Raw genomic sequence first — 12,212 nt, 5'->3', positions numbered from 1 at the left:
GACTGATTTGAAAGGAAACAAACTCTTCTGTGGAGGAAATACTGATGAAAACAAATCTTACCCTGAATAATTTTAAAATTGATCATCAAACAAATCTTAATAACTGGCAACTTTACTATTACTGGGAAGAAAAGTCTGTCAAAGAAAAATAAGAATGTGGAAAAAGCTGACTTTCAGATGAATGGGAAGAGAGGGTCTGAAATACCTGGCCTATGTAGCAGTTTGCTTTAACTTTTTAAGTTTGCTTTTTCCTGAAATCAAACTATTTATCCTTCTGATTTTAATTTCACCTGCTATGGGTGAATTTCATTCATAGTAAATTATATGTCTGACATTCAGTGACACCAAGTGGGATTAATTTTTGGACTGAGATACTTTGAGGTCTTGTCTATAGCAAGATGGCTGCCTGTGTGTCACCATCTAAGTTCCCATTCCTGTCAGTGGACATTAGTATAGTCTACACAGCCAGTGTGGAGCAATTCAGCTAACCACAAACTGTGCCTCAAATAAATGCTCTTTTGGGCTTACTCACTCTGGAGTGTACTTCTGTTAACTTTGTGAGCTTGGATACCAAGTGTTAAATTCAGGTGTCCACACGTTGCCATCTAGGACACCTCAGGATATCCATCTGAGCCTCCAGCTGCTGGATCAGAAAGACTAGAAAGTTCTGTGCCAAGTTTGCCCATGATACTGGGCATCCTGGACTCCCCATGACATCTCAACTGGCATGAGACCCCTACCTCAGCCCCTAAACCACCCGCTGATGTGAAGACACCTAAATTTAAGAGACGGATTATTTTTTTCTTACTTTAAAACACTGAAGCTAATTTAGTCTCAAAATCTCTTTTACTAGTTACTGAAAGGTGAAGGGTGGGCCTTTCTCTATCTGACAGTCCCTCAGCTTGAATAATCCTCCATTACTGGGTGCGTAGGACTCAGACCCCCTATTGACAACTTTGATTTCAATGGGTTTTCAGCATCAATCAGAAGGGCTTTTCTCCTTGCCAGGAAAACACTAATATTGTATGTTTGGAATAAGTTGTTTACAAACAGACATGCCCTAAGGAGGAAGAAACACTGGACAGCTTAGCAGAGCACTTACACAAAGTGGCTTGTACCACAGTTTATGGACACCACTGAAAATGTGCATATTTTAAGGAGAAAGCTCCATGTGTGGTGAGTCCCTCCTGTGCTTGTGGTTTTGCAGTAGCTAAACAATAAAACTACTGCAACTGGCCCTTCTCCAAGTACCAGGGCAAACCCATGTTTTTTAAAGGCAGCCTGTTACAACGGGGGTAGGAAATACAAATTCCTTGAAATTTTAAGAAATCTTCTCAGGTTTGTTTGAAACAGATACTTTGTAATTCACTTCCCAGTGCAAGGAAACCAAGGCACTAAGCACCATTGAAGACATACTTAAATCTCAGCCAAAACATAAAATAGATGATGTAATACAAATTCAAGATAAAAGACTCTCACAGGACCTGGATAGATGTTCCTTATACTGCATGTTCCTTATGATCAGTTTTGACCATTTACTGCACAAAGAAAATGGAAATGTCCGATTTAACTTGACCCTCAGCATACAGTTCCTCAATGGAAACACTTCATGTAAGTTTTAAATATTGATCAATCTTTAAATGAAACAGTAAAAACATTAAAAGGGAAAATACAGTATGCTTAGGTTAGGGACTACCGAACCTCAACTTCAGTCAGGCATCCAAGTTTCAGGTATTTAATCTAAGCTACTTGTCTAAGCTTCATTTACTGTCAGTGGTGAGATGTAACTTGGCACTAAGTACCTGCAGAGGGTAATTCACAGAATCACAGAATGACTAGGTTGCAAAAGACCTTTAAGATCAAGTACAACTGTTCCTGTCCTATGCTAAACCATATCCCTAAGCACCTCATCTACCTGTCTTTTAAACATATCCAGGGGAGGTGACTCAATTGCCTCCCTGGGCAGCCTGTTCCACATCCCAACAACTCTTTCAGTGAAGAATTTTTTCATAACATCTAATCTGAACCTGCCCTGACACAGTTTAAGGCCATTTCTCCTTGTCCTATCACCTCCCACTTGGCTGAAGAGACCATCGCCCATGTCTCTACAATGTCCTTTCAGGTCTCACCTCAGCCTCCTCTTCTCCAAACTAAACACCCCCAGCTCCCTCAGCCACTTCTCGTAAGATTTGCCCTCCATCCCCTTCACCAGCCTGGTTGACCTTCTCTGAACACACTCCAGGACCTCGATGTCCTTCTTGTAGTATAGGCCCAGAAATGGACACAGTAATCAAGGTGCAGCATCACCAACACTGAGTAAATTCAACACACCTTTGCTAGTATTATAGCTAAGGATAAAATGATGCAGCATTTGAATGTGCCCCTCTCTCTTCACTGTCTTAAGAGGAGGACTAGAATACTAGTGCAGAAGATACTTGACTTCTAAATGGTTAAATGAGGTGCAATGGCTCCTTTCCTTTTGTGCTAAATGTAGCATATATACATAAAAAAGTGACAGTCGGGAATGGGAAGGGGAAGGGAAAGGGATCAGTCATTCATCTTGTACATTTGTCTATAAACAAGGCTAAATACTAATAGAATAAATATGGGGGTGGTTGTTACTGGATTTTAAAAAAAGGACAAGATTTCTTAGAAGCAACTTTTATATATCATAAATTCAGACTGTTGGATATTTGGTAGTGTAACTGAGATCAGAATGTGTCTCTCTGTAATTTAAATAGACCTAATATGGTTCACAACAGTTTCTTCCAGTTTCTATTAAAAGCTGATTTTCACCCATAGTAAATCAGAATTCTCTGGCAACTGGCCCATAACCTTTAAACTTTTCTGGTTGATGATCTTAATACACAAAGGCTTTTTATCAGTAAACCATGTCTGGATGGGAACCAAACTCCAACTCCTACTCCTTCTCCATGCCACAACATTTTTGTAAAGCTGAACAAACATATTACACCGAACCCTGGGCTTTGAAATGTAAACACCAATAGTCTATATTGACACAAACCAGTCCAAAAATAAGACACTTATAGGTAAATATTTTCTGGAGTATGCAGTGCCTAAACAATGCAGTATCTTTACCTGAAAAGATACTGCATAACTATAATTTGTATGTAAGTGGTGTCTGAAATGGATTATCGCTCTTGTTTAATTTTTTCCCCTTATGGATTCATGACTAGAAATAAAAAGGAACTGTAAGATGTCATTTCAGAGACTTCCTGTGACAACTATTAAAAAACTGTCATCATATATGCAGACTTGGAGAAATTAGATTACCTGAAAAGGCTTTTGTTATCTGGCATAATCCCTCTTTTCTGCAAAGGAAATTCTGGATTTCTGGAAGCAGGTTTACCTGTAGGTAAAAAAAAATAGAAGCTTTAATGATTTCATTCAGTAAAGTGATCTTTTTCATGGAACCATCAATGGGGTTGTGTTTAAGTAATCAGACACACCTCTTGCAAAAGTCCTGTCAATGTCAATAGTAAATTAGAGCTTTTGGCATTCCTGTAACATGAGATAACAAAGTTAAAGTATGGTCTCTTCCTCAGTGGCCACCACAAATCAAAATTTTAAACTTAGAGCTCTCTCTTAGCTTAAACCTAACTTAGTCCAGCTTTATTTTCTGCTTATGCTCTTATTATGAGATATTGCATGCAATGGCTAGGTCGTTTCTCCCCATTTCTAAATTCTAAAAGGAAATTTAAACAATTTACCCCAGTGGAAAAAGAGCTCTCCTCCTGGCTGCTGAGTTCTCACTCCTTCCCTGCCCCCTTTTTCAGTTTCTGCAGCTTTTCTATTCTCTGCCAGTTATCAATCACTGTCTCTCACTGCATGGATATAGCTCGTGCCTCCTGAATACACTGCGCTGGGGAACAGTGGAAAGCTAACGCAGCTACACCACATCCAGGCTCTGCAACAAAGAGCTGTCTTGCACCATGGCACAGGCATGGCAGCAGCGAGTAATGTCAGTCCAATATTTCAAGTTATCCGGAGATATGGGCCATCTGGTTTAAGTCCCCGCTGTGCTGCAGACTTCCTGAGGGAACTTGGTCAATTCCTTTGATCACCTTATGTCTCAGTTATTCATGTGTGAAACTTCTGGACAGAGCAGAGTGCTGCAAGGATTATTACACTGCACAGTATTAGAGGCTCAGATATGATAATATGGGTAGAATGAACAAAAAGCAGTTTGCAGAAGCCAGGGATGTTTTACGATCTGAGACCTCAATCCAAAGTATGTGTAGCAAATTGGAACTGTTATAAAAATTTCGCCTTAGATACACTTCCATAAGGCATCCTATCCCAGGGAACCCCGGTGTACATGCTCCTACCTCTGCCTTCCATGGACACGTAGCAGGTTTTTGCATCCTCATGAACTTCATACCTGAACTAAATACCTTTGAAATGCCCCTCTATTTCTCACAGGCCCTCAGTAACCTAAACTGTGCCCACAACATACTCAAGTGGAAAACAAAAATCCTGAAAATACAAGAAATATTGGCATTATGATGCTTTGGACTTTTAGTAGGGTTGCAGTGCCAGAGCAAGGAAGTCCCATGAAGGCCCTGGAGGAGGGCACTATTCCAGCTCTCACATTATCAATTGTGGGAGCACTGCCATTGTTTGGAGAGGTGCCTAAATTATGTTTACAAAGGAGCAATTATATTGGATGACACTCAATACAGATATAAGATGTGAAACCTAACTTAGTCCAGCTTTGTTTTCTGCTTATGCTCTTATTGTGAAATATTGCATGCAGTGGCTAGGTCGTTTCTCCCCATTTCTAAATTGTCTTTTTCTAGTGGGGTAAATTGTTTAAATTTCCCTTGACTTCTGTAGATGCTTTTGCTGCCTGACATGCTGGTTGAGGGTGGGCAAGAACACAAAAGTTCAGGCTAAAGAAAAGGAAAACTTCACACTCAGCTCTAACACTGTTCAGTATTTACACTGAAACACTCACGTCCAAAATAACATACCGTGTCCAAATGAGAAATTGCTTTCCATCACTGAGTTTGACATAAGGAAGAATGAAATGTTGGTACATGACAAGTATTTTGCAGTAGGTAGGAAACTGGAAAAAAACTTTTTTTTTTACTCCTGTTAAGTCGTGCTGCTGCAGTATAAATTAATCATAAGATACTTTTCTTTCCAGGAGTGAGTGCTAAAAATTTGGGCTAGCCCTGTCTTCTCATTCTCACAAAGGATAAAACAGTAATCTTGTACCTTCTGGAATAACTCTAGATGATGGAAATCTTCTATTTGAATGCAGCCGGTACCATCATTTCTTCTGGAAGATAAGCAGATCAAAAGATCCCAGGGGCTTGTACCACCTACAAGGAAAGAAAAGAAGCATATTGAGAAAGAAAATATTACACTATTCCTATTTGAACAAAAAAATATTTAGAGACAAATTCTAAGAAATAGCAAACTGTTGGAGTGCCAAGTACATCAACAGCTACGGGGGGCAGAAAGGAAAAAGACATCTGAATTCAACACGCACATTGATAACACGCTTGCTCAATACACAGTGTCATCCTCTGGGGTCTTTCATTACTGGGTAGTAAATTGTAAAGGAAGCACACTGGTCATGCTCTTGCAAACAATGGGAATATCTAATTAGCCTGAATTTTGGTGTAGTAACTTCCGAAATATTAGACACCAGATCACCAACATCTAGAAGTTGTGGACAAGTGGGAATTAAGCTGCACCAAGCAAGTAGCTAGCTTCTGAGCTAGCTTTCTGAGCTAGCTTTCTTGCTTTCTGATGTGAAGCTGCCCTGTGAGACCACAGGGTTCCATTATGAGGAAACAAGCAACAACAGTCAGTGATGGCTGCCTGAAGAAGAGACAGAACTGAATTGCACCAATTAAAACACCGTTATGGGTTAGAGAGTCTTTGAGTTTGCCCATATTGCAGCATGTGAGGTGGTACAGAAATGCCAATGTAGCTTCAAAAGGGTTTGTTCAGCTACTTCAAGTGGTTACCTGTTTTCTTCTATACACAGTCTTCATAATCTGGACTAGTTAGAGACAGGGACATCTCTCAAAAGGTTAACAGAATCACCACATACGTTGAGGACGTCAAGAGTATGTTCAATAAAGGGTAAACCATTTCAGTGACTGGATGACAATTAGAAACAAAGAACTTCCAAACAGAAAAGGCAGCTGTATAGCATCCAAGGCAGGGTACAGCATTAGGTCAAAGCTCTCTGCAGGACAGCTATGTCAGTGACTGGTCGGTTAGCTCTTTTTCCCCAAGGTTGGGAAGATTACATGCATTTTATTCCATTTTGTGCTATCCATCTGCAATACCTTTCTAATTTTATTAGATTATCCCCTAAATTTGGTCCCATGGATGGCTCTCTGAGTTATGTATGTTGGCTGATTTCCCTTTCAAAATGTAATTTTTTTCCTATCCCAGACCCAACCAAAAACGCCAAGCAGGGTGAAGATCTCACTTAATGAGATTTAACACTCAATTCACATTAAGTGCAATAATGACCTGGTTGTGTAGAATGGGTCCAGGACTACGAAAGTAACTGTCACCTTTTTTATAAGCAGTATGACAAAGCTGAGGAGATGAATTTTCAGTTATGCAGCATCCATTACTGTAAAGAAGTCTTCAATTTCACATTACAAGAACCAGTATTACATTCTAAAAATAATTAAGGCATGTGAAGTTCAGGCAGAACAGATTCACTACATGCTCCTTTGTGAGAGAAGCAAACAAAAAAAACCCCTGCAGGTAGATAAAAATGGCACAGATAGCAAATAAATGAAACATTAAAGAAGCGTACAAGCAAACCCTTCATTTTAGTGCAAAAGATTGACAGTGTTAACAACCTACTTGATGACCTCACCGGCTATGTAATTATCAGATAGGCAAGATGTTATGCCTTTGACTAGTAAACACCTTTGAATAAATCATTATAATTATATATAAAGCACAATGCCTAGCTGTGTGCAAATTGAAAGGGAGCTGGGGCGAACTCCATTTCTCAGAAGCAGTTCATTTCCTTCCCTTGTTTATTATCACACATCCTGGCCAGAGATGAATTTGGTCCCTGACTCCAATACGCAGCACTATGTATCATTTGCCTTTAGGACACAGCGCAGTGATCGACTCGAATGTGGGGAAGAAAAGAGGAGGAAAGGAAAAAAGAGCCCTCAGACCTTCCGTGTTTTTCAGCTGGTGCCCAGGAAGTGGGAACAAGTTTTCAGGAGGGGTTGAATGCCTGCCATTATTTGTGTTTGCTATTTGGAGTAATTAGACATCTAGCCAGTTATTTCAGTACAGAACAATCAGAACTGAAACATGTCTATTTATAGAAAATGGGAGACTTCCTATCAGAAAAACACCTAGTGCTGTCTGGGATCCAAGCTGACAGATCAGCCTGGCTTCTATTTAAACGTATCAATAAACCCCTAACAAACTGCATTTGAGAAAGTATTCTTGCAAAAGGAAGAACGAAAGAGGCACATGTTAGCAACAGTTACAACAGCTTTGGAGCAGGCTCCTCTGTGAATAAATATAGCCTGGAAACTGCCCGTGCCATTGCGGAAAATTAACATCTATGATCATGAGACCATGAGTCTGTCTCCCTTCTGCAAATGTAATAATTATAAAAATATGTTTCAGCTAAAAAAAAAAAGTGCTAGATTTATTAATATTCCAGTAACACCAAATGGCTCAGGGCAAGGTATCCCAAGCTGTCCTGCACTGTATGTTAACCCAGAAGAAGATCCCTTTGCAGAAATTGTTTCCAAAATAAACCAGTGATACCACCTGTGAGCTAAACCAGACCGTGATAGAAAGGAAAGGGAGAACAAAAGTGACAGTAATAACAGAAGTAATCTGCATGGAAAAAACCCCTCGTGCTTCAAATTGTTCTTAGAGATGTTTAGTGAAAAAGCATTAATAACGTCTGCGTTACTCTGCCTTCAAGGTACACGCTGTTTCTCTGGCTTCCTGCAGACTGCTCACCAGACGCGAGCTTTCACAGGACATCTGAAGTGGAAGATTAAAATAGATGCTTCGTATCTGACCAATTTAACCACTAGCAATTTGCACAAAGCTTTTTCCACGCGAAGGGCTTTGACTACAGATACGGAAATCTTGTCTGCTTTATTCAGCAAACCAGTGGAGCTCAGCACGCGGGCGCAGCACATCAGCCAGACAGCACGAAATCCCACCTCCTGGAGACAGGCTCTGCTGCTTTGCATTACTTTGATTTGGACGAGCAGAAGAGTGGTAACTTCAGATAAGAACATGCAATTGTGTGTTCATCCCCTCTCTGAGCACCTTTTCAAACCAGGATGTCTTAGTTCAGGCTGTTAATTAGGGCCTTGCCTTCACAAGAGTGTTCATCTGCGGAATTACATCTTATTACAAAGGCAAATTGGGCTTAATGTGGATACAGCTTGTGCTGGCAGCATGAGGCTTTTATTCATCTATCTGTTTGTTGTGGTCCAGCCCCAGACTGCAGCTGAGCACCCCAGGCCAATTTCTACCTCTCCATCCCCGGTGGGATGGGGAAGAGAACGGGCAGACAAAGGCAAATCGCGGGGTGGGGAAGGGCAGTTTGCTGGGGATGCACGGGGAGGGGAAACAGCTGCAAAGGGGCTTAGGGCAGAACATACACAGTGGTGGTAACACAGTGCTTTTTTACTGACCCAACCAGAGCCTCCATCTGCACTCAGACCGCCCCGGAACCCCCCTCCCCAACCAGAACCCTGTTATGGGGGGCATGACTTCACTTGGTGTGGAAACACCCCTGGCCAGCTCAGCTTACAGTGGTAGCTCCTTGTGGACATTAACTCTGCCCTGGCCAGGACCAGGACAGTTTTCTGCCAGCTGTTTCCTCCTCCTCCTCTCCACCAGACTTTGGAGCCCGGTCTTGTGGTCCCATCTTCAGAAGCATTTGTGTGCCTGAGAGGTGTTTCTCAGGGTTACCTCGGGGCATCAAACTCAGGTGCTGATCCAGGAATCCGTATTACAGCCCACTTCGATAGCAGCCCTCTGTGGCTACCTTTAATTAACTCTCGATTCCCAACGAGTCAAGGCATATCCCATTTGATTCACAGACCAATAGGTTTCAACTGGAAATTGCTATAAATGTACAGATTGGAATTTTCAAGGCGATGCCACTGCTTTCACGGGCTTTGACTCTGACTTGTGACTCGGGATAATTAAAACAGTTAAAGTGGAAAAATAATCTAAGAGATAAAGATCTAAAGAGAAAAGCAAACATGTTTTTAGCAGCAGTGGAAATAGCGACGTGGAGACCGATAAACACATCGAGCTTTTTCTGTAAAACATATTCTGTGGAGAGCTTTTGTTTTCTGGCATTACAGAGCAAAGAGAACAGAAACAAAATGACAACCCTGGGATGTAGTGGGGCTTTAAGCTTATATTGTGTATATGCTTTGTAGATGATCTTCAAGAATTTCTGGAGGTTATTTCTAAAATGAGTTAATGCTATTCCTAGCTTCTCCCCATGAGTTTTGGCATTGGAGGCTGGATTTTGCAGGAAAACTGTTAAGATGCACGTGGCTCAGTGAAGTTTTTAACCTCCTACATGTATACACAGAAAAGCAGCCTTTGATTTAACCAAGCAACTAAGTTCCATCTCAATATTATAGCTTGAAATTTCGTTTTTTAGTGTTAAGTTCCTCATTCTGAATTTTGAAATGAAAGAACTTCGAAAATCAAATACAATTTTCATCTGTTATAGTTAGCGTTCTGTATGCCATACATTCTGGGAAATTAAAAGGCTGGTCAGCTTTATTTCTGTTTGAACTTCTAGGCAATTTGCAATTCTGCACTGGTTCACACCATCACCCTAAAAAGAGTCAATTTACAAGCACTAGTGGAGAAGATAATAAGAAAGGGCCAACAGTAATTTGGCAAGGACACATCATATCAAACTAGTCTAATTTTTTCCAACAGAGTAACTGCTGTAGTGAACAAAGGAAATAGTAGCAATGAAACAGTTTGACTTTACTAAGTCTTTAGACACCATTTCCACATAACATGGCTATCAGGTGAATGCACAGCTATTTCAAAAAATGAACTCCACATTACCAAAGTGGATTTTTTTTTCTTTTTTTGAGCAGAACCTCAAAGCATACCCCACTGTATATTCAGTTCTGTTCCAGTTTCTCATTAACAAATTGAATTTTGGAACAGCAATTGCATTTATAAACAGCAAATGACACCAAGTTGAGAGAAAGCATAAGCACTTTGGAAGTCATGATCAGAGTTCAAATTAATTTTGACATGTGGTCTAAATTCAACCTGAGGAAATTCAAAATAATTTGGAAGGAGTAATCAGATGGATACACTTGGCCAGAGAGCACTGCTGCAGAAAAGTGTCAGATTCAGGAACTCCATATGAATTAACAACATAACACTGTTGCAAAAAAAATCCCCAAATAACTTTTGAGTTGTTGGCAAAGATTTATTTGGACTGAAAGAGATGACTTCCCTTTCTTTAAAATTGCAATTTGAATTTATTCCTGTCTCACAGAATTCTAAATAACAGGGACTATTTCCCTATAATCATAATTCACAGGCAATATGAACTGCAACTAAAATTGTTTGAGAGTTATATACAAGGAACAGGGGGCAATCCCTCTGCTGTGGTTGGTGTTGGTGTTAAAACTGTCTTTACCTCAACCTAGGAGTTATTCTTGCCTTTTCTCTTCCAAATATCTCCCACATCCTGCTACAGGGGGTACTAAGTGAGCAACTGGTGGGTCCCTAGCTGCTGGCTGGAGTAAATGCACTACACGTTGGAACTATGAAGATCAAAAGAATTTTTCTTTTTCTCTGAAGCAAGGTTAAGGTGATAGAAAATGCCTTCTCCATATGTATTGGATTTGGTTGGGAAAGAGTTAATTTTCATCATAGTGGCTTGTGTGGTGCTATGCTTTGGTTTTTGACCAAAACAGTGCTGACAACTGTTGTGGTTTAACCCACAGGCATCTAAACACCACACAGTGGTTTGCTCACCCTCCCCTCTTTAGTGTTTACATTAACTCAGAGACTCTTCAGCTTCTCATACTGCCTACCAGTGGGGAGGCTGGGGGTGCACAAGAAGCTGGGAAGAATCATAGACAATACAGATGACCCCAACTGACCGAAGGGATATCCCACACCATACAGCTGACTGGGGAGGAAGGAGCCGGTGTTCGGGAATTGGCTGGACATCAGTCAGTGGGAGGTAAGCAATTGCATCATGCAACACTTCTCTTGTATATTACTATTATCATCATCATCTTCCTTTTTTTTGTCCTATTAAACTGTCTTTATCTAACTCATGAGTTGGGTTTTTTTCTGATTCTCTGTCCATCCCATCAGGGGAAGGTGAGCATGTGGCTGGGTGGTGCTTAGTGACCCTCTGGGGTTAAACCGAGCCATCATAGAAATAATTTTTACCCATCCAACATCAATTGTCCTTTTTAATCACTGGAGGCAGAATACAAAGTAAACATTTTAATTGCAGCAGAGATTTCACAAAGAAAGTTTCTAACTGCAAGGATGAAGCGGTGGAACACATTATTTTAGGAGGCTACAGAACCCCTGCAAGGGAGCTCCTGAGATTTTTTTTTAAGGAAATTCCCCCCAGTGGTACTTGAAACATATTTCCAGGCACCTCTGAGCTGCATGGATGTGAAGATTTTCAGGAAAAGTTATTGTTTAGGTACTGACACATTCAACTTTATTCAAATTTACTTTTGGCATATTGTAATCACAGAGTCACAGAATGACAGGGCTTGGAAGGGACCTCTGGAGGTCATTTAGTCCAACCTCCCTGCTAAAGCAGGGTCACCTATAGCAGGTTGCACAGAATTGCGTCCAGGTGGGTACTGAGTATCTCCAGAGAAGGAGACTCCACAACCTCTCTGGGCAGCCTGTCCCAGTGCTCTGTCACCCTCACAGTGAAGATGTTTTTCCCCATATTGAAATGGAACATCCTGTGTTCCAGGTTGTGTCTGCCGCCACTTGTTCTGTCACTGGGCACCACCGAAAAGAGTCTGGCCCCATCCTCTAGACATCCACCATTTACATATTTATACACGTTGAAGAGATCCCCTCAGTTTTCTCTTCTCCAGGCTAAACAGACACAGCTCTCTCTCAGCCTTTCCTCATACAAGAGATGCTCCAGGCCCCTCATCACCCTCATAGCCCTC

General features: G+C 41.0%; 1 protein-coding gene across 1 annotated transcript in view; it reads right to left on the bottom strand.

Moving 5' to 3' along the window:
• The window catches only part of CPED1 (cadherin like and PC-esterase domain containing 1), a gene marked incomplete at both ends in the record, with an annotated part of 147,890 nt that overhangs the window by 107,104 nt on the left and 28,574 nt on the right, over positions 1-12,212 (bottom strand). Inside the window, 2 exons of the mRNA XM_084280067.1 lie at positions 3,295-3,370; positions 5,242-5,348. Of these exons, the coding sequence (XP_084136193.1) occupies positions 3,295-3,370; positions 5,242-5,348 (183 nt within the window). The remainder of the gene's footprint in view (positions 1-3,294; positions 3,371-5,241; positions 5,349-12,212) is intronic.

Source organism: Gallinula chloropus (genome assembly GCF_964237585.1).
Source record: "Gallinula chloropus genome assembly, chromosome: 1".
Taxonomy (NCBI): domain Eukaryota; kingdom Metazoa; phylum Chordata; class Aves; order Gruiformes; family Rallidae; genus Gallinula; species Gallinula chloropus.
The sequence above is the reverse complement of the archived record's forward strand: the minus strand, read 5'-3'. Positions and strand labels throughout refer to the sequence as shown.